The sequence below is a fragment of the Cebidichthys violaceus genome, unplaced genomic scaffold (genome assembly GCF_023349555.1).
Source record: "Cebidichthys violaceus isolate CVI_PGR_0920_01 unplaced genomic scaffold, fCebVio1.0.p SCAF_4, whole genome shotgun sequence".
In the NCBI taxonomy this organism is placed as follows: Eukaryota; Metazoa; Chordata; class Actinopteri; order Perciformes; family Stichaeidae; genus Cebidichthys; species Cebidichthys violaceus.
Genome location: NW_027176594.1, coordinates 17,298,626 through 17,321,668, shown reverse-complemented (window position 1 = coordinate 17,321,668; position 23,043 = coordinate 17,298,626). Strand labels below are relative to the sequence as shown.

The 23,043-nt window shown below is 42.1% G+C and overlaps 1 protein-coding gene across 1 annotated transcript in view; it reads left to right on the top strand.

The window, feature by feature from the left end:
* The window catches only part of LOC137884803 (E3 ubiquitin-protein ligase SMURF2-like), a 53,953-nt gene extending 34,132 nt beyond the window's left edge, over positions 1 to 19,821 (top strand). The window contains exons 8-20 of the mRNA XM_068726822.1: positions 592 to 803; positions 3,109 to 3,193; positions 4,515 to 4,673; positions 5,605 to 5,658; positions 11,581 to 11,794; positions 13,453 to 13,556; positions 13,666 to 13,780; positions 14,226 to 14,404; positions 14,922 to 15,059; positions 15,226 to 15,346; positions 15,445 to 15,646; positions 16,100 to 16,175; positions 16,279 to 19,821. Coding sequence (XP_068582923.1) covers positions 592 to 803; positions 3,109 to 3,193; positions 4,515 to 4,673; positions 5,605 to 5,658; positions 11,581 to 11,794; positions 13,453 to 13,556; positions 13,666 to 13,780; positions 14,226 to 14,404; positions 14,922 to 15,059; positions 15,226 to 15,346; positions 15,445 to 15,646; positions 16,100 to 16,175; positions 16,279 to 16,378 — 1,759 coding nt within the window. The 3' untranslated portion in view covers positions 16,379 to 19,821. The remainder of the gene's footprint in view (positions 1 to 591; positions 804 to 3,108; positions 3,194 to 4,514; positions 4,674 to 5,604; positions 5,659 to 11,580; positions 11,795 to 13,452; positions 13,557 to 13,665; positions 13,781 to 14,225; positions 14,405 to 14,921; positions 15,060 to 15,225; positions 15,347 to 15,444; positions 15,647 to 16,099; positions 16,176 to 16,278) is intronic.
* The last annotated feature ends 3,222 nt before the right edge of the window (positions 19,822 to 23,043 follow it).

Genomic DNA, 23,043 nt, shown 5'->3' with positions numbered 1-23,043 from the left:
TTTGTCCTCACTGTAAGAAAATCCATACCTCATGTAGTCGGTGTCGTACAAACTTTGTGGGTGTTCTTCTATACTGTGAAATGGTGGGTGTCTATTAGCATTACAAGGCATTAACGCCAAATACTGTTAAGGAGTGTGAATAACTCCGCTGCATAAAAAATCCCCTTCAAAATAAAAGCACAAGATTTTTTGATTTTATTTTTTTTCCAGGCAAAGGTCCGCGACCCACTGAAAACGGGTGGGTCGCGACCCACCCGTTGAGAATCACTGCCTTAGCACACCTATAATGCACCCTCCACATCCTGAAAGCAGATGAAATACGCATACATTCACCAAAACCTCATTTAAAACACTCTACCATGGATGTAACTCTTTGGAATGAAAACAAACATTTGTGTTCATGTCAATTTATTCATCCAGTTCACAGCAATAAAGTTGGTGTTGTTTAGCCCCAATGCTCTTCAACATTTAAAGTGTTTATTCTCTTCTGATTTGTTATGAAATGGTTAAATGTATCTTATAACTTGAAAAAAAAGAGATTAAGATTACACTGCATTAACATGAACATGCACACTCACTACTCTTACCCAGGCCTGCGTCGGAGTACTCCAGCCCGTCAGGGCGGCCGCTGAGCTGTGTGGTGGACGAGAACACGCCAGTGATGACGCCTGTTAATGGGGCCGAGGCCAGCTGCCCACCGGGCGAACAGCGGATCCAGGAGAGACGGGTCCGATCGCAGCGGCATCGCAACTACATGAGTCGAACACACCTGCACACACCACCTGACCTGCCTGAGGGTTATGGTGAGAGGCCGAGCTGCAACACACACACTCGCATACACACTCACTTCGCTAGCTGATTACCATTTATTCAATCTGGTGAAATAGGAAGAGATGGTCTCAATAAATTGTTACGTTTTGTATCAATCTTCATCAATCTGAGCAGTGAAAGCACCATTGTTAAAAAAAAAAAAAAAAAAGAGGCTGTCTTGTTATGGTCATGCGATTACAAAGGTGATCCAATCATGTAGCTGCTAAACCATGAAGCGTCTTTTGTGGAACGTTTTGCAGTGTGTTGGCTGGCGGTTAGAAGCATGTAAATAGTTTATGCTATCTACATGAGCTGTTTGAAGCCGTTGCTCTGGAAAGGGCATTCAGGGCCTTCTGCCGTTCAGTATCATATAAGGTCACACATCTGACTGCACCCAGTCAGATGTTGGTTACATTTGACAGAGCTCAGCCTTGTCACTACGGTTAATCAGTGTTGACGTTTACATGTTATGACAATATGTTTCAGTGCAACTACAGTGCAAAGGGCCCTCCTGCTGGTAGACAAGGTGACATTTCAGGGGAATACTTAGCACCTAGGACACCAAGTGAATGCTTTTAACTAGCTGGTACATAAGATAGTATGCTGCAGTCATAGTGAACTGTTTAATTACACGTGTCACTGATATCAAAAAGGCAAGCGGAGATGAAGTCCCAGCCCTAACCCACAAAACTATGCGCTGAAAGACGTGGTGAGCTGCTCCTTTGGTGGTGTCTTCTCTGTAGCCTGGAGGAAGTGATACTTTGAACATCCTCTTTCATCCTTTTGTTTTCTCTCTGTCGGTCTCTCTGCTGTCCTTGGGCTCACTCAAAGGTTCTCTAGCAAACCCTGCTCACACCCCTTACCACAGCACCACATCATGACAACTGCAATCAACACTTGCTGTGTGCCTCTCCTCTCCCCTCCTTTCTTCTCTTCTCTCTTTTACTGTCCTCGCCTCTCCTGTTAGCAGACTGATAATCCTTCTGTGAGGAGAAAGAGGGCAAGCAGGGTATTCATCTCTCTTTAGCTCAGAGAAGGCACTTTAGGTTATTGGTGGTAGTTTTTTTTACGTCTGTAATTCCCTTACTCATGGCAAGAAAACACATTGGGAAATTAATTCAGGTGCTACATGAGTACATTTTCCAACATTGGAATGCAGAAAATGTGTGCTTTACGCAGTCAGCCACAGTGCAGCCCACAATACCCGCAGAGTATATCAAATCAATTATTATTTTAACTGTGGTCCTCTTTGCCAGTGATTTAGAAGGGCACTGTTGGACCTGTGCCCCCTTTTGAAGAGTCCTTTTGTGTCCACTGAGGCTGGCCACGGTCGGACAAAGTGAGTCACTGATGCCCAACAGCTAGTGAGCTTTCTTCCTCAGCTAAACCCTCTGATCCAGGGGGGGGGAGAGAGAGAGAGAGAGGAGAGAGAGAGAGAGAGAGAGAGAGAGAGAGAGAGAGGAGAGGAGGGAGAGAGAGGAGAGAGAGGAGAGAGAGAGAGAGAGAGAGAGAGAGAGAGAGAGAGAGAGAGAGGAGAGAGAGAGGAGAGAGAGAGAGAGAGAGAGAGAGAGAGAGAGAGAGAGAGAGAGAGAGGAGAGAGAGAGAGAGAGGAGAGAGGAGAGAGGAAATGAGTTGTGCCAGTAGTAGAAGTTGGGGGTGGGGGGCCAGTGATGGATTAGCAGGTCCATATACACACACGAACACCACGCCTGTGTACCACACACACTTTGTGCCAACACTCACTCTCCATTCATCCATGAGCTGGATGAAACGCAAGAATCCAACAAGCCAGTGATGGTCCATTCTCTTTGGATTTCTTCCCCCATTTGTTTACAGTATATATATATATTTTTAGTGAGTTTGGATTGAGTGAGAGCATTTTACTTTCCCTTTCCTTTTGGTTTCGGAGATGGGAATGGGAAGGGATTATTTTCAGAGCACACACACCAACCTTTAAAAGAAAACAAGGCTACTAGGATGCATCAAGGAACTCTGTGCAAGGAAAAACACTCATGGAAGGCGTTTTATTTTCCCCATCCTCTTGGGTTAGGCCTACTCGAGACTGGAGAGGAACTAATTGATTACATTGGCAGACACCTTAAGAAACTCTTGTCCCTGCGGTTTTCCTGTCACATCAATCATAAACAGAATTCCTCCTCTCCAAAAACTCACTGTCCATGCTTGTACCCACACCACTAGACTACAGAACAACTGCCCCAGCAACAGGACCAAGCTTGTTTCAGTGCTGTTTTTGCCTTTCTGACATAGTAATTCCAATTAATCTTCTCTCTGTTTTAGAGCAAAGAACAACTCAGCAGGGTCAAGTCTACTTCCTCCACACACAGACTGGAGTCAGCACCTGGCATGACCCTCGGGTGCCCAGGTAACTCCTTTGTTTTCCAGTTTATTGACCAGATTTGTACATATTTGTAAAGTGGCTATATAAGCTTCTTTTGAAGAATGTTATTAGGAGTTATTAAAGTTGTCATAATTATCTCAGCTACACATTGACTAAAAACACATTAGAAATGTTCTGCAGTGCTGACAGACTGTTATGTTTTGATCCTTTTGTAAAAACTGACCTATATTACCAAACCTGACTGGACTGGACTAGACTGGTCTAGATCAGACCTAATTTCTCACCTAATTTCTCAGGGTTGTGTTCAAAAACACTCTTATTAGTCATATTTCATGCTCACAGTTCGTGTCAGCCAAACCAATGACCTCTGAATCCGATGTGGATTTGGATGAAAATGTTTTGGACAGATGTTGAGCTGAACACACCAAAGGCTAGTGGTTCTGGCATTCAATCAAACTGTTTCACCAAATCTCAATAGCCCGCTAGCTAATTCACCAGAGACTTCAGGCACTGCTATTGCGATACATTTTTGGCCGTCTCTCGGTGAAGCTGCTGCTTCGTGATGAAGCAAATGCATTTAACTTCCAGCACGCAGCAGCAACCTCTGGGTTGGGTCATTTTGGACAGAGCTTCTAAAATGACCCAGTATGTCGTGATGAGAGCAGCGAGGCATGTGCTTTGTCCCTGAGTGATGTGTCCTCACTTCACACAAGGACAAAAGTGCTCACACATGAACACATAGACACAAGCACAGGTCATCCTCAGGCTATAACATCGTCCCAGATCAGGGTTTCTACTGACAGGAACGTCGGTGCGTAGGAGAGAAGAAGAGTCGAGAAATTAGAGCAAGTACTTTGTCAGAAGGATAATAACAAAGTTCATTTTGTTGACGCTCTTTGGTTTGTTAAGAGCTCCGGTCTAGTGGTCTGATTTGAGTCCTGTGAATCTGCTGTAAAGGAAAAGTTTAGTAACTTATTAATATAAAAGTTACCATTGAACTTAAGAAAAGCAGCTAACAATGCATTATTCCTAACAACAAATCTATAAAACCACAGCAGGGCTGGGCCTCTTTGATTTTGCACTTCAGTAAAATATGACCGCCATAAAATAATTTAAGCGACTCTGAATGGAACCAGCATCCAAGGAGTTTGTTCAGTCAGTTAATTACATTATAACTCTTTTATCCATGAGAGGAGGACTTTTTCTCCCATCTGAGGCCAAACGGTTATATAGCACTGAAGCTAGTCAGAGTGCGTTGATCAACGCTGTTTGGTTTGTTTTGGTATGCATGTCTGCATGCACGCACGCATCATTCTTTCTAATGCTTTCCACTGTCTTTGTTCAGGGACCTAAGCAATGTGAACTGTGAGGAGCTGGGTCCACTGCCACCAGGCTGGGAGATCAGAAACACGGCCACGGGTCGCGTCTACTTTGTCGACCACAACAATCGAACAACGCAGTTCACAGACCCGCGACTGTCTGCTAACCTGCATCGTGTCCTCAAGTGAGTGTATAAGTCATTGATGCGTTTGAGTCCTCAGGACAGGATATTCAAGCCATCACTTGGCTGTGGTTTAGATTTGTGTTACCAAAGACATAGACAAAGTTTCTGTTTGCACTTCTGTCTTTCTAGATAAAAGCAACAGTGTACTTCAACACAACACTTAAACTCTTCCAAAGCAGAAGTCAAATATGTTGCCGTATGCAAATGTTGTTAACAGTCCCCTCTACCCTGAGAACTTAAACTAGCGGGGACAAAAACAAAAGTTGCTGTAAAACAACTGCAGCCAAGGTATTGTAAATTACAGCCATTTACTTTGTAGCCATTTAAAATACCACAGACCCTCTAACAAGCTGAACGTGCAAAGAGTTTAATTTATTTGGCAAATTAAGGCAAATGACCTGGAAAAGAAAATCAGACATTTTTAGGGAAACACAACAAATGAGCGGATGATTCTCATTGTGCTGTCCATGTGCAACCTTTATACGTTAAGGCTCTAAAGCACTACGGACACACAACTGTATTGTCTGTCTTGGTTTGGATTTTGTTAGCAGGATTGTTATCAGCTTATTGTTTTATGTTTTATAAATGATGACTCCTGTCTGGGATGCTGAATAACATGATCACTGATGGCTGTCTTGGTTTCATTAATCTGACCTTAAATTTTTTGTCTTCCTCTTTTTTCTCCTTCCTCCTTTTTCTGTTTTTCACACTGACTCTTTGCTATCTCTTCATCCATTTCCTCTCACTGTATTTGGCCTTCTTTTTTTATTCTCCTTCTTCTGTTTCTCTTCTTGTCTCGTCTGTCCTGTTTAATCCTGTCCCTTGTTTTTTTAATGCTCCAATCCTCTTCTCTGTCATTCACATTCTTTTTGTGCCCTTTTCTCCTTCTTTTTCCTTTCCTCACTGTTTTCCTCCTGTTTTCCTCGGGCAGCCCAAGTCCAAATGGTTCCCGTGTGGCCATGGACAGCCAGAACACTAACCTCAGGTAACCCCCGCACACACACACACATGCACGCACACGCGCGCCGCGCGCACGCACACACACACACACACACACACACACACACACACACACACACACACACACACACACACACACACACATACGCGCACGCACGCACACGCAGACTTACATGTGTGTTCACATACTTGCATGCAGGCAATAAACTGTGTATGCACACATGCACATGGTCTATGACATATGTGCATGTGAACATTGCAATCAGCACACACAGACTGACAGACGTTTTCATACACTCGCCCCAGCCGTCTGTATAAAGCAGTTTCAGCAGCCAGTCACTCAAAGCTTCTCTCACACACACACACACACACACACACACACTGTTAATGCTGACTGAGATACTTTTCCACAAGGGAATGTCCAACGTGTGTAGTGTATATACATGCATAACCTTCCTCAGGGTTGACTTTCATGTGGATGTCATTCAAAACACACACACACACACACACACACACACAGGCAGGCTGTCCGTGTCTGGGGCTGTCAGTCCATCTTTCAGTGTGTTTGTGCTGTCTGTCAGCAGTCTGCCTGCACTGAAGATAATCTCGTAGGCAGCTAAGCCAGCGGAGAGGCCCAGTGAGGCTGACCCCGCTCTGGAAAATAATACTAAACACATGTTAGCACAGCAGCTGTTAGCTTAGCACCAGTTTTCATATCTTCGCCAAACACACATAGATTCTTTTGTAGTGTGTTAGCTCTTCTACTGAGTATTTTAGAGAAAATGACAACTAGCAGAGTTGTGATATTTGTATGGAAGGAACCTGTGAGCAATGCAAATCCCTGATATGATAAGCTGAATTTTAGGGTTGTTCTTCGTGTATTTTGGCTGTCAGGGAGCTCCCTGTACTTTTCGCCTGCCAGTGTGTGAGGCAGGAATCATTAGAACAAGAGGAACACGGAGAGATTTGGAGATTTTTCCCCTTTTGCTTTTTTAGTGCAAATTCTTAGTCAAAACCCCTTTCAATAACAGCGGCTGGCACGACAGACATGTTTGGGAAATCAACATCTGGTCATTTGGTCAAATAGTATCCATATGTGTCAGAACAGCCTCTGGTTGTGAGTTGAAGCTCAGCTATGTTATCCAGTCAGCATCATTAACTGCTTGTCTGAGTCCTTATTAGGAGACATTTGAAGGAGTCCAGACAACGTTTTAGAACTTGGAAAAGGTCAAAATTAACGAGCCAATTTCTAATTCCAATTTCAGTTTTCCGTGATACACACTGATTAACAAAAATAAAATTGAAAACGCACACTGTCTACAGTCACAGTGTCACAGCATTAAATGTGCAATGTCCAACACTCTTGAAACATGAGTAAAGTAAGTGTATATATACTTATTTGGCCTTTTTCTGGAGAAAAATGTTGATCTAGCCAAATTTGAAGTGTTTGTATTTCAGATTCTTGAAAAAAAAATGTATGCAGTGGCATCTAGAGGTGATGTTGTAGTTTCCATCCACCTGAACCCAACCTACCCTTTCAAAGCGTGTTAGGAATATTATATTCCATTTGTGCCAAAAACAGTCTCCCTAAATCCTACACACTGTTCCTTTCAGTCAACTGTATTTCAAAGAGTGCAAAAGTCAAACTTGTCATTCGGGAGAGAAATATTTTTTAGTTTTTAATTTTATCATAAGAAGTTTAAATTGTATAATAAGCCAACTGTAAAGGTTAATGAGCACAATCCCATCTGTTGAGCAAAGTTAGTCTGTTTGACCAAAAAAACTGGCGACATCGCTTCAGCCGAAATATGTTTTTTGAAATGATTCAATGTCGAGAAAAATGGCCTCAGTTAATTAATTGTCAAAAAAACTCCTCAGAGCAGTCTTAGAATAGATTGCGTAGTGCAGTTGTCTAAAAACGCAATTTAAATGTAGGGCTCTTAAAATGTTATTGGGTGTGCTTAATGGTCTCAACAACACAGACATCATGTTGGAGTGTTTACTGGGGGACAAGCCAACTGTAAACACCTGACACACTGACGGCATGTCCATAAACAAAAACAACAGCAAGCAGAATTACACTGGCCACATGGGGGACGCATGGAGGAGACAGCAGTCTGTTAACACATACTGGACATGAGTATATACACACAAACTGCAAACTGTGAACTATTTTTTTTTTTTGGTGGGAACAGAACGTAACACTTTTGGATTTACCATGTATCTCTTAACCCACTTTGTTTTTTTAGTGGGTTTCAGGTTTTACCCCAAGTCTGTAGAACCGGTTTGTGTGGTGTCTGTAAGTGGAACAGAATTGACATTACATCATTGTGAGTCTGCAGTTTGCACCTCAGTCTACTGATCCTCCAGGTGGCCTCTCGGTGTGGAGGTGACTCAGACGACCCCGTTGCCGTTGCCCTTTGACTAATGAAGGCCTTGAATTGTCAGACAGTCAGACACAGCTACATTACTGTGGTCTGCCACACTGTCTCTCACATACTTGGCTTCGTCCCTTGCACCAGCACATAGTATATGTTTGAAAGATTACATCAGTGTTTGCTGAAGGTATTTTTAGTTGCTGCTGGATTTAGGTTTAGTGGGCATCAGCAGGTATTTTCCCAACCAAGTTATAACTCTTCATGACATTTATATCAACATCTGTATTGATGTTTTTACAAGAGATTATATATTATATTTGGTACATTATGGGTATGTGTTTTATTTAACATGGGAAAGATAAATATAAATGCAAATTATTGGGTAAGCTGTGTGTGTGTGTGTGTGTGTGTGTGTGTGTGTGTGTGTGTGTGTAAAATATATACAGTATTTGATATATCAACTGTACTTTTCAAACCTCCCGTGTAACTTGATGATACAGTAAATTCCAGTCATCTAAACCATGTATTTGTATAGCAGGGTAAATCTGTCTGCATGTGTTGCATTAAAGGGCCGCCTGTATCGGAGTAAACGGGAGTACAGGGCCGCAGTCTGGCTAATTGAAATCTTAAATCCATATTTTTATTTGCATGCACAATGTACTGCACTGTGTAGTCGGCGCCATCTGCTTTTTTGCCGTCATATATGCTGTATGCATTATAATTTATAAGTCAAAATAGAGAAAACAATCTGCGGAACTTTCTGCTCTAATGGAAACATTTTGCAAAGCTTTCATTCGTTATTCCTGGAAAGAGTTGTCTAATGCAGCATATTTTTATCAGAAGCCAGTGTCATCACTGTAGTCCGTCTGCTGCTCATTTCCTGTACTTCCTGTATTTTTTTTTTTTTTAAACCAATTGAAAGGTGCTGATGTGGTAGTTTGGTAGGTGGGAACAATGTTAGAGATCACCCATTTATTGGCAAAACACAAATTGTCCAAATAAAGAAATCTGTACACGCATGCATGCGCACACACACTTTGACTTCACTGTTTGGCCAAGCTCTCTGTCTTCTCCTGCTTTTCAGGCAAGTATAAAAAGAGCAATGCAACAGCTGATACTCAGACTCATAAAGGGCCCTTTGATTCTCTAGGCTGGGTGGGGGTCAGAGTGGGTGTGTTGGGGTGGCTGGTGTGACTTTAACGCCGCTACACCTACTCAACACTCATTACAGCCCACCTGTGGCAGCTGCCATGAAAAAGAAGTACACTTTCTCTCTCTCTCTCTCTCTCACACACACACACACACACACACACACACACACACACACACACACACACACACACACACACACACACACAAGCACCCACTCTTGTGCATGCACTCCCTCACCTAACACACACCCAGTCTGCCTCCCTGCAAATACAGTAAGAGGATGGAGGACTATCATGACTCTGCAGGTTCAGGTGCCGTTGACCCAGTTCTGGCAAATGTTCACTGACTTCTCCAGCTTCTTTTCCTTCTGCTCCTTCCACCTTGGAATAACAATTATAAAATCCTTTGGCTCTGATATTGAATTTCAAAGTTATATTTCTCCCCAAGTAGTATTTTACTCAAGCTGTCAAACCAGTAGGAATCACTTCTCTCTTTTGGCTCGAGCAGATTTTCAGCTTTGCTGTGCTTGTATTTTCTATATTTACCATAAAATATGCAGAGCTCGTCCCGTTTGGAAACCATAGACGACGAACTATGTCGAAACGTATTTTTAATTACATTGTGCCCTCAGAAGGGGAAAAAAGAAGTGCGCTGAAATTATGCTTTATTATATGGTTCTTCAGCCTTCTAGCCAAAAGCAACTCATTCGATTTTGTTTTAAGGCCATCTTTTCTTTCCCCCCTCCTTCCTAAAGTGGTTTTCGGGACTGCTCTGTTGCAGTCTTACCCTTTCTTTGACATGCTAGTGCCTGCCAATAAAATAAATAGCAGCAGACTTGATTATACAGGGATAGACTGGCGAAACACTGCACCCGTTTAGTTTGGAAAGCCCAAATAGTTGAGGCCTTTTTCAACCGACTGAACCAGAGAACCCAAATGTACAAGTGTCGGAATAAGTGGGTGGCTATGTACTGCTACCTTAGAAGGTTTCTCCTTCCTTTTTATACACCAATTCAGTCTTTGTTTAGCCAACAGCAGCCTCGACGCTCCACTCCCAGCAGAGGACAGTAGCTTCTTTTAAAGAAATCCTGTGCTGGCTCAGCGTCTCCTCACAGGAGAATGAGGGCTGCTGTCCTGTTGAAGGGAGGGATGGATTATGTTTTTACGAGGCCCACCCAGGCATCCCACCACCAACACCACAATGAGGGCTGGAGGAGACTAGAACATTGACCATGGCACACTTTTGCCAAGATTGTATTTTATAGTCGTCTCATCCGTTTTAGAATATAAAGGCCCTGAATGTCAAGAGAGGAAAAAAGGGGATAACGGTCAGGAGCTAAGTTCCTTGAATTTAGTTCCCCGGTCCGCTGTGCAACAGGCATACTTCCCTGCTCACACCTTTACCACACTTTGCTTTCTTGTCGTGAAAATTGCTAAATTGCAAAACAAAGGCTGCACTTTGGCCAGGCAAACATGAACTCAGAGCAATGGCTGGAATCTTCATTTATCAGATTATCGTCTGCAGCTAAAAGAAAGGCATCTTCAGTGTTTGTGCGAGTCGACGGAAACGAGACTGGAAGTTTACAGAAATGTTGGTGGTTTTTTTCCCCCCCTTAACATTCAAAGTACGAGGAAGGGTGGCAGCTCCAGCGGTCGGACGATGGAAGTTCCAGTTGTGGTTGGTGGTGGGCAGGGATGCCTAATCAACCTTGGCTGTCAGCGTCTTTATGCTCGACAGCCGGAGTAATGATTGAGGGGAAATTAAAATGATTACAGTTGGATATGTTAGACATGAAGAGAAATGTGTGATGAGGAAGAGAACATTAGTTAGCCAGAGGTGCCAGCTACTCTTAACCCACTCTCCTTTGTATATTTATTTTTCTCTCTGTCTTTCCTGGTGGTGATATTTACCAAAGGTCCGCTCAAAGGCCCAGCCTGTCCATGGGTCTGGATCAGATTTACTCGGGGCTTAGGGCTCTGGTTAGAGGAGCGAGGAGGGTGAGGGCTGGAGAGGGAATGTCTTACAAAACGTCCTCGTTCAGCAGATATTTGAGATGGAGGAGTTGGGGATTTCTCTACAGGACACATCTCTCTTTCTTCTTGTATAAATCTGTTGCCTCAACTGGAGTCAAAGCAGCATCCAAGAAACAAAAATCTAATACTTATGACTATCTGACAGTAAATGGCTGAGATACACCTTCAGTCAAACTGTTTAATACTACTGTTCAGGTGAATGGTGAATCGTACTGACATGTTACTCTTCACCTTTTTGTCTTTTCCCCTCTGCCCTCCCTTCTTGTCACCTATCTGCCCTTTCATACCTTGTTGATCTCCCTCCATCTCTCTCCTCCTCCTCCTCCTCAATCTCTCCTTGACTGTTCGTCCCACACCTCCCCTTGAACCACATTATCCCTCCAGTCATCCGCCTCCGCTGAAGGACCAGGGTGGCCCCGGCGTCCCTCAGCAAGCCCTGTCCCCAGCCCAGCTGCCCGAGGAGGCCGAGTGTCTGACGGTGCCCAAGTACAAGAGGGACCTGGTGCAGAAGCTGAAGATCCTGCGGCAGGAACTTTCTCAGCAGCAGCCCCAGGCCGGCCACTGCCGCATCGAGGTCTGCCGTGAAGAGATATTTGAGGTAAAAGAAACAAAAACAACAGCTTCACACTTACGTAGAGGATGACATTTTCACACATAAACATGTTAACAATGCGCTTTTTTAGTAGATTCATGCTCTTTCTAGAAGACTAGAAAACTTCAAGAGGAATACAAACACTACCTCTCTTCATGTTTATTATGAACCACTATGATTTGTTTGAAAGGCAACCTCAAATTTCTGATGTGCTCTAAACCATAAAAGGAAACATTGGGTTGACTGTTGAATGAATGCAAACGCAGAATTTTCCATGAATTTTCCTATAATGTGCATTGACCATGGGTTCATAGAATTTACCATCTGGCATTCACAAAAGCATCACATGCTGACATGCCAACTGAACACGTCCATGAAAACAATAGCAGAATCACAAACCCAGATCTTTGCATTTTACAGGCATTCTTTCACCCCATTTACGATGTGCACCAGGAAAGGGCCCAGGGCAGCACAGAACCACTACTCATAACCGCTTTATGATTTTCAGGGAAAAGCAGAACAGAAAGGCCTTCACAACAGCACAAAAAAAAAAAAAAAACACGATTTCTCTGTTTCTTTTCTTCTCCTACTCTGTCTCTCTTTTTCTTGCTCTCCCAATCATTTGTTCTACCAAAGCGAGGCATTCTTTCTGGATGATTTCAGCAGCTAAAGAGATGGGGGAGAGGGGAGGGTGGGAGGAAAGGAGCTAAGGCAGCAGTGGCAAGTATTCGAGGCCAGACATAACTTCATAACTACAAGTTGAGCAATGAAAAATATGACTTCATCCTCCTTCTACGTGACAGCTGTGGAAGGGGAAAGTTAAGTGCAAAAACCAGCCCTGCAGATCCACTTGGGGTTTTTGTGCAGGAACCAGTGCTACAGTTAACCGCTGGCAGTGTGTTCACGCAAATGTGCGCATTTACTTAAAATGGTTCTAGTCTGGTCTCCTATCTACATGGGTTCTGTGCCACAAGTTGAAATGCAATCAACAGAAAAGTGTTTCGCTCAGTGTACATTCCATCAGTGATTCAATGGAGGCTATCAATGTTTTGTACACTTTGCACACGAATATGTTTGCTCATCAACATGTTGGATAACTTGAGTTTAGACTATTGAAAACATTTGTTTTTTAATAGCGTCTTACAGCTGACTCTGTGCAGCCTAATCTCTATCATGCCTTCACTGTTGCAGCATTACTGTTATTGCGGCAGGATGTTGTTTACTGAGGACAGGCAGAGCGATGACAAAAAGGAAATACACTTACTATTTGTTTAACTAGCCTGGAGGGAGGCAAGGACAGAATTCACAGGATGCACTGGGATCAATTCTCTTAATAGTAAGATTTATTGTTAGTAATATGTGTTTTGTTTTAGGTTTGAGTCTGCCCCACTGAACACAGTCCAGAGAGCCACATTAGTTCAAATTCACTGAGAAATACTGGCGACTCCCTTAAAGGAGAAACGTTTAAAAAGTCACTCTCTATGTCGCAAGCTGCTTTTTTTTAAAGGGCTCTTTAAAGTCACCAAATCTAGCGAGAAAGTCGCTAAAATGTCAACACCGGTAGTGATGTCCCTCAAATTATACTGTAGAGGTCATGTTTTGAGATGGTAAATCTCTTGTTCATGCTGCATTGTAATAAATTTGCTGTGCGTGTTGAATCGTAGGAGTCGTACCGGCAGGTGATGAAGATGCGTCCAAAGGATCTCTGGAAAAGACTGATGATCAAATTCAGAGGAGAAGAGGGACTGGACTATGGCGGAGTAGCAAGGTATTTAGTCACAGTTTATTTTTATGTGGTTTTAAATGTCAGCAAACATTTTTTTTTAATGCTTGTTTGAAGTACATTTTGTCACAGTCAATCCGTGTTTGTGTCTTAGGGAATGGTTATACCTGCTGTCCCATGAGATGCTGAACCCCTACTACGGCCTGTTCCAGTACTCCAGAGATGACATCTACACTCTACAGATTAACCCCGACTCTGCTGTCAACCCGGTAGGAATTATTTTGTTTTATAGGCGTATAAAACTTGTAAGACATGTGGTGATAATTTATGTATCCAGCCAGTCATCGGATGCGGACAGAAACATTTATTTTCTACAAGGGTGCTGTTCTGATGTCTAAATAAAATTCATTACTTTAAAAAACTGCTTAGCCTAGTTTAATGGGCAGCAAATCTCTCATTTCATCTGCCATGGGACACTTTGGATTTCATGTGGATTTAAAAGAAAGGTTTATGAGAGATTTATGGTTATAGTTTCATAATGATTTATTTATGTAAATGGATGTTTAAAAGAGCAATGTCTCTCTCCTGTATGTAACTCTTAGGTCCTGGCATTGCGTAAAAACTGACGCTGTATGATCTGAATCTGATATAATATTAAAAATGATACGATATGAGTGACAGCCTTCATAACAACATCCCTGTTTTAATGTGCAGGAGCACCTGTCATACTTCCACTTCGTGGGTCGCATCATGGGCATGGCGGTGTTCCACGGCCACTACATCGACGGAGGCTTCACTCTGCCCTTCTACAAACAGCTGTTGGGGAAACCGATCACGCTGGACGATATGGAGTCTGTCGACCCGGACCTCCACAACAGCCTTGTCTGGATCCTGTAAGACTTTTTTTGTTTCTAGGCAACCCATTATTTTTCTAAATTCTCTCACTAGCAACCCAAAGTTGGAGGAAAAGCTTATGGAAGTGATACTGCTGTGATGATATTTAGTAGTTTTGTAAATTCATTCAGAAAGCGGTTATTTCCTGTTATGACATGGAACACCTGCAAACAAATGCATACATATATGCATAAAAAGCATAGGGACATATACTTAAGATGCACACACAAGCTGGACCACACTGTCGTCTAGTGACTGTGGCGCCCTCTTCTGCCAGTGAAGCTGATGACATCTGATCTCAACAATATACAGACGTGCTGGTTTAGATGTTCTCCTGCATGTTTTGATGCAAGGTGTTCCACATGAGGATGCTGCAATGATCTTCATTTTGTTGGACCGAATCCTAAAAATAATGGGGGGGGGGGAATGAAACTAAGAGAAATCATTCCTGCAGAAGCTGAGCGATTCTTTTTGCTGCATACCTTCTCTCTCTAACCTGCCCTCCCTCCTCTTCAGGGACAATGACATCACTGGCGTCCTGGACCACACTTTCTGTGTAGAGCACAATGCCTACGGAGAAATCATCCAACATGAGCTCAAGCCCAATGGCAAGAGCGTCCCAGTCACAGAGGACACCAAGAAGGAGTATGTCAGGTAAGCAGGTTCAGTTTCAGCCCACACAAGTGCCATGCAGCACTGTCACGACAGTAATTCAGTGTCATGGGGATGAATCTGTATTTGCAGTCCCTCAAGTGTTAAATGAACTGACACACTCCCCTCTGTGGTTCCCCCACTCACTCCTCTCTCATGTTCTCTGCAGGTTGTATGTGAACTGGCGTTTCCTGCATGGCATCGAGGCTCAGTTTCTGGCTCTGCAGAAAGGCTTCAATGAGGTTATTCCTCAACACCTGCTCAAATCCTTTGATGAAAAAGAGCTGGAGGTACAAGATGAAAAACATCTATTATGTTTTCCAAGATGCAATTATTACCTGAGGTGCACTTGTCTTAATTAAGTTTCTATCTCCCTCTTTACCTTCAGCTGATAGTGTGTGGCCTGGGAAAGATTGACATCTCTGACTGGAAGTCCAACACCCGTCTGAAGCACTGCACCCCCGACAGCAACATCGTCAAGTGGTTTTGGAAAGCCGTGGAGTCGTTTGACGAGGAGAGGAGGGCCCGGCTGCTGCAGTTTGTTACTGGTTCATCCAGAGTCCCACTGCAAGGCTTCAAGGCTTTACAGGGTACTTATCTGTCTCTGTGTATGACGACATGTCTCTCAGCTGGCTCTCCATCTCCAGTCCTTAAGGTTTTAACTTTAGAGAGTTGAGGTCCTGCCTTACTTCTGGTTTAGCTTCTGTTCCACCAGCTTTCACTTCTCACAGAAGGATTCTTTTGTAATTTAAAAAAAACAACAACGTTGAAACATGATCATTTTCTGTCCGTATTCTAAAATAGACGGGTATCTTTAATATCTTTATCTTGGAAAGCCTGCAGTGGACAAGGAATGAAATATGCTCAAGGAGCATATTTCTGAGCAGCAAAAGATGAAACAGTGGTCCGTCCTTGGCTAACGCAGCAGAGGCTAGATTAAAGAGGTGTCAGGACGTTGTTAGCGGAGATGATGGTGGGTAACTTCACAGTGTGAGTTGATGCTGAACTACACCTGATGCGTCCCCTTTGTGTTTTGACTGCAGGTGCTGCAGGGCCCAGACTCTTCACCATTCATCAGATCGATGCCAACGCCAACAACCTGCCCAAAGCCCATACCTGGTGTGTGTCACATACACCTGCAGGCACCAAAACAATACCTCTCAGTCTCTCATCGCTTCATTCATATGATCTCTCTCTCTCTCTCTCTCTCTCTTCTCTCCAGCTTCAACCGGATTGACATTCCGCCCTACGAGAGCTACGACAAGCTATATGACAAGCTGCTGACTGCGATCGAGGAGACCTGTGGCTTCGCAGTGGAATGAGAGACACGTTGGAGAGAAAGAAAGAGAGAGAGAGAGAGAGAGAGAGAGAAAGAAAGAGTGTGTGTGTGTGTGTGTGTGTGTGTGTGTGTGTGTGTGTGTGTGTGTGTGTGAGAACATGTGCGACTGTGTGCAGGACTCTGATGGACTATTATTGTCACTGCGACGCACCGGCAGGCTCACTTGGAGCCTGCAGTCTTCCTCTTCTCTCACCGCTCTCCACATTCTTCCCTCATCGATGTCTTGTTTGAACAGCTGCTGGAGAGTCCTCTCGTGTCATTTAAATTGTATTCATTTATTTGTTTGGGTTCAGTTTTGGTGTAGTTTGTGTGAAATACGGAGAGCAAAGTAACAGCTGGCCAGTTAAGAGCGGCTGCATTTCTTTTCAACAGCTGTGAGTGAGCAGGTTGTTTTTGACGGCTCCTTTTCGCATTCGGAAAAAGAAGCGGCACCGCCCGGTCATCTCACTTTGAATATTGTCAGATCAGGAAGTAGTTTATCAACTTACAGTTTAACGTCTTACAAAAGTGTTTTCCAAATTGTCCCTAGGCATCTGAGAGCAGTGAGTCACTCTATTGTTTTGCAATTTAAACTGATTGAATTGTTCCTTGTCATGCTACTGAATCTTTAACACTGCAGATAGCCATATCTTGCCCTTATCAGCCATCTTAACCTCAACCAATACACCTTCCAATCCTCATGGCTGCAGAGTTGGTGTGCTTTATTTTGTAGTAGCACCACAAATTCATCCTACCTCTGTGTAATTATTTGATATTTGAAGGGTTTCATTCCAAAATGGTATGTATTGATAGCTAATTCAGATTCAGATTAGATTTCTTTTTCTTCTTTTTTTACAGCAATTCTTGATAATTAGTCTGATTTTATTACCAGCAGTCATTTTGTAACTGCAAAACCATATCATTGAAATTCTCATGCAGGCTGTCTTGGATGTGGGTCTGATGTTTTGTGGTGTTTTTGGGTCGAGCTCATGGTGGGTTGTTAAAAACAACGAGGGACGATGAAGGAGTGTGTGAATCTTATTTTAATTTTTTTTTTTTTACCCTTAATCACTTCAGTGTGGCCACAGCGCTTGTAAACGTGTTTCTGCATGCTTAAACATTTGTCTGCAAGGAAGTTAAACAGTTTATAGATGAGTCCCCATTATCTCTACTAGCACAGTGTCCCATATTTAAAGCTGCAGAGACGATTGAACCTCACTTTTCGAGCCTGGTTCGTCTTCCTTTTCTCTCACATTTGTCTCCGGCAGTTACAAGTATAACCCAGCACACCTCCCGTCAGATCATATGTTAAAGGGCACAACTGTCCAGATGGGACCAGGCTTGATGAGGAGCTGTTCAAGTCAGGCGTCTATTTTCAGTCCCATCCTCGGTTTAAAAAAGGCAGAAGTATCTCTTTCTCTCTCCCTTGTCACTTTAGAGCACTTTACAAACTGAGCAGCGATGGCAGGAGTGCTTTCTTCACATTAGATTGAAATATATCATTTCATTTGCTATGTAACTTCATTAGAAATATACGGAGTAAAATGTATCTATACACCTGTAATTTTTGAGTATATATGTACAAATGCATAGCTATTTTGTATATGGTTGCTTTTTCTTTCTGTTCGATTTTAAATGCAAGCATGTTGGTGTCTGTCACAGACCTCTTTGCATTCTCAGGTGAAGTTTTGTTTTTTTTTGTTTTACATTTATTAGGCTAGTGTGTGACGAGAGGTAAATCTGGTTGTAATGAAAACTATGTTTCGGAGGTTCTGTCTTTCAACCCATGATGGAGCCTAAAGGTCGGCAGTTTAAAGTGAGGCTTTCTATTGGTCAATCGCTTTCATTTACACACACACACACACACACACACACACACACACACACACACACACACACACACACACACACACACACACACACACACACACACACACACACACACACACACCAATTTGCTGCTCTGGAGGTCTGTGCCGCTGCTGATTTCCAAACAGCAAAGACAACAATGTTATTTCATTTGCACAGGAGCGGTCTGGTTGCAACATGAATTTTTTTTTTTTTAATTTTTTTTTTTAAAAGCGACGAAATGGACTGAATGCTGATGGTGGCCTCAAACCCTCAGAGCTGCAAATGTTGGAGGTTGAGTGCTGCTGAGCTCCTGGGTGCTACATGGTGAAAATGTTCAACCAACATGAAAGCTCCCCAAAAACCAGTGAGGAGCAGCGCCATCACCACAGCCTCCATCCAAAGAAAACCTCTCTGCATGAATGGACGCTGAAGATATGAAGCCTATTTATTTGCATAATTATTACTCTTTGAAAACTTTTTGAATTGGAAAAATCTGTTAAATGTTTTGTTTTTTTATTATTATTATATGTATACTGCCTGCATTTATTTGTAACCATGAACAGTTTGTTAGCAGATGCTCAGAGTTTTTTTTTGTTTGTTTGTTTTTTTGTAGTCCTGAGACAAAACAGAAACACATGAAATTGTCGTCTTTGTACAGTTAAATAGGATTTATTTGATTTTACCTTTAAGTACCGGACTCGGAGGCAGAAAAGAAATGCATTATACTTTTTTTTTTTTTTTGCACACTTTATGCATACTTGGGCTTCAAGTTATAATCAGACACTTCCTTCTATTTACCGAATAGTTAATGGACTGATCAAGCTTTTTTTTTATATGTAGATAACACACACACACGTATATATATATATACACACACACACACGTTCTTGATATGCACACATGTATGTTTGTCCAGTGCACACAGTCCACTTCTGCTCTTTGTAACTTTTTGTTGGCACCATGTTTTCTGGCTGGTTCAGTCTTCAGTGCAAACGTTTTGGGGGTTGAGAGCTTCCAGGCGGGGGAAATCCCACTTTTCCCCAGTAAAGCAGCAACATTGGTCAGACATTTTCAAAAATGTAGCAGGTTGTGAAAAAGTGAAGGACAAATCGTTAACTTTTTCAAGCTTCGAACATCTGTGATGGGAAGAGATTTGTGTCTAGCCTGATCTGATGAATCTGAATAGATTGAGAGCCAGTTCTGGCCAAAATGATTGACTTTAATGCTGGTTTAATTGGTTACCAACCAGAACAAGCTGTGTAACGTTCAACTTTCCCCACAGTTTAAGTACAGATTAGTGCGCGTGTGTGAGAATGACTTTATTAAATTCAGTACAAAACAGTAAAAAAAAAAAATCTTTTCTTTTTTTAAAAACGGCACCATGTTTTATTTCTTTTGATTTCCTATCTGTTTTTGTATTTATTACAGTATACTGTATGTGTTCATAGTTTTTCACATCAGCTGCTCTGTGAGCGTGTAACTGACACCTGTACATAAGTACAATAGAGAAGCAAAGTAATAAACTTCTTGTACCCTTGCAGAAAGCTGAGCAATAAAACTATGCTGTTTGGGCCTCACAGCATTGTGTTTTATAGAGCCGTGTGTACTCTGTCTTCTTTTGTGCTGAAAGTTTAAAAGACTAAAAAGTAAGTGCGTCGTTGATTCTACAACAACACATTTTATAGGATCGTCATTTTTGTATTTGTACTTTTTGTAATGTAAGCAGTAACAATAGCTGTCAGATCAATTTTTAAGTAGCATGACAGTTTGTCCCTCTGGAATGTAGTGGAGGTGAAGTATTTAATGGCATAAAATGGAAATGCACAAGTAAAATGGGAGTAAACTTGCCACAAATACTAGGCTACTAAATGTATTCACTTTTCCTGAAAATGGCCATTTGAATAGTTAATGCTGGATTTGAGTGTTTTGAGAGATACTGCCAGATATTCAAAGGAAAGTCGTTGTGTCCAGGAGATATGATGCAGATCGGGATGGGATTCTGATGCCAGGACTGTTGGCTGGATCTGTTCCTTCAATTTACACACAGTGTTGTGAGAGGGTAACGCGTTTACTTCAAATATATAAAGTAGTTGTCTGGCTACCTTTGTCCTGTTGTGTGTGTCAATAAAGTTAAAATTAAATATTCTGACTTATTGCAGTCGGGAGGATCTGAAAAGTCTAAATGGGGGAAAAACAGACTGTAAGGGAAATAACATGGAAAATGGTTAATAGTGATAATGGAAGAAGTTGAAGACATGAAAGAAAGATGCTTAAGAACCCCTGAACCAGATGTAATAAAGACACCCAAAAGCTACAGCTACTTAATCACATGTTTTAGGTTCTCGTAATGTTATGTTTTAGAAGAATGAACATGTAATCAGTATTCATTGTTGGTGTGTATCAATTGACTAATTAATCATCTAATTTTTAAGCTCTACAAATAAACCATTTACTATGATACAATAACATACATTTGAAAGGTGCCATCCTGCATGATGAGAACGTTCTTTTATTTTCAGTAACGTCATGTTAAAGGCATTTATGGTCATATTTTTATGTAGACATACATGTTTTGTTTACATCTGTGGGAGACAGCTGACATTTGATTCCTGCAGCACCGGACGTGACGTCAGTACGCTGTGAAAAACAAACGGTGGATGAAGCTTCCGACAAGTCGGTTATTGTGAACTCTTCCGGTCACAGAAGGAGGGTTAGATCGGAGGAAGGCCAGCGAGCAAAAAGAGAAAGTGACAAAAGACGACAATAACCATCGGCTCAGCAAATACGAGCCAACGAGTTAAGAAACAATGTGCGATTAAAACAGAGTCAACGATGGCTCTTACTGGACGTGTAGGTTAGCACTGTCTCGTTACTGACTGTAGTGTGAATTATAACTAACGCTAACGTGCACAGTGTGGAGACGTGTTATCAGTCATATCCCGTTGTGTGTCCATAGACCCGCTAGTTAGATAACTGACTCTGATTGTAACGCGTTATCTTCGGACCAGGAGCTCTTCTGAAACCTGGTGAGACACAGGCCGTGTGTGTTCACACGTGTTCATTTCAGTACCACGGGTAGAATGTAACTAAGGACAAGTACTACCCAAGTATTGTACTCGTGTACATTTTGGGGTACTTTTACTTTGTTCTTGCTGCTTTATACGTATAACTCCAATACATCTCAAAGCGAAAATATTGTACTTTTTACGTTACATTTATTTGACTACATTTAAAGTTATACATACCATTCTGAAATTACTCTGCATAGGGAGTAGTTTTAATGTTGGTACTTGGGGGTATATTTTGATGGTAATACTGTTATTCTAATACATTTTTGAATGCAGGACTATTTCTTGTAACAGAGTATTTCTACACTGTGGTAGGACTGCTTTTACTTCAGTAAAATACCTGAGTACTTCTTCCACAACTGCCACTCTCTCATACCATGGTGCCAACACCTGCTTTAAGTAGTGAAGACCTTCTTCGTATCAGTATGACGCGTTAATCCCACAACCTGCTGATGTACATGAACACGTGACGGTATAATGTATATGCTCGTTTTAATTTGTTGTCTGTCTGTTTAGTGAAAGTGTGCATCACGAAAACCAGTTGATGATGAGTTCACCAAATGAAGTTGAGCGGAAAACTTGTGAAAATGGAAAGGTAAATGTGACTCAGAGAATGAATGCCTACTAGCTTTGGTATCTCCGTCAAATAAAGGAAAATAATTCTCCAAAAAATTAAATTTAAAATTTAAACAATATGCACACTTAATGTATGCTGTAATAAAATGTTTAAAAAAACACAAAAAACGTATCTGCCTGTGTGACACAAACATTTTACTTTACTCTTTTTTTTATTATAAAATAAGTGTTTTTTTGATGTAATTTGTGAAGCTGTATAGTCTGAATGTGCTATATATAAATGACACTGTTTCCTGTTTTGGTTGTGCTGACGTGTTGCTGCTGCTTTTCCTATTCTGAAGGAGTCCGGGATTAAAGATGCTGCGTGTCAAAAACCAAAGAGTCAAGACGAGTGGAAGACGACCAACCGGTCCGAAAATACAGGCGAGTCACCTTCACTTGAGCATAGTCCTTCTCCCACATAATAATCATCTAAAGATTGCAAGCAAATTGTTAACATGTAAAGTAATAACTAATATGTTTAAAATGGATCCACACCCAGATATTCAGGAAGAAGAATTCATCACCTCGTTAAGCGTGGGAGACGGACGCTACCTGGTGGATTTAGGGAGGTATGCTGATGTTATTAATACCAAGAACATTCAAATTGAGTTATTTGTTGTTAAAAATGTACATGTAACCTTCTTCCTCATGAAGATTTCCTGAGTTGATACTCTTAACACAACCCGTTGAAAATAAGCTTGCTGCTACTCTGTTCTGACTCCCTCAGCTCGTCAGAGTTCATCGTTGATGAAGAGTGCATCCTTCAGCTGTTCAAGTCATGCCGGGAATGCAGCAGACAATGTACAGTTAGAAAACGTGTCAAAGGACTGAAGCTTGTGGTGAACCAGGCGTGCTGCTTCTGCGAAAGCCGCTCTAAATGGACTAACCTGCCGGACGATGATGACGACGACGACGATGGTGAAGATGGAAAAGATGCTGCACATGGACAGAGCAACTCAGCCAAGCAGTAATCCTCGTAGAGCGCTGTGGGACAGTGGTTGTACTGAGATCGTGTTGAAGCAGCAATGTGTTTTTACAGCGGACGAAGCGGCTCGACTTCTGGTTATTGTCACACGTCTGTGGAGTTCGGCTGTTATTCTTTGGACTGTCATGAAGAGTCAACTTCCGTGTA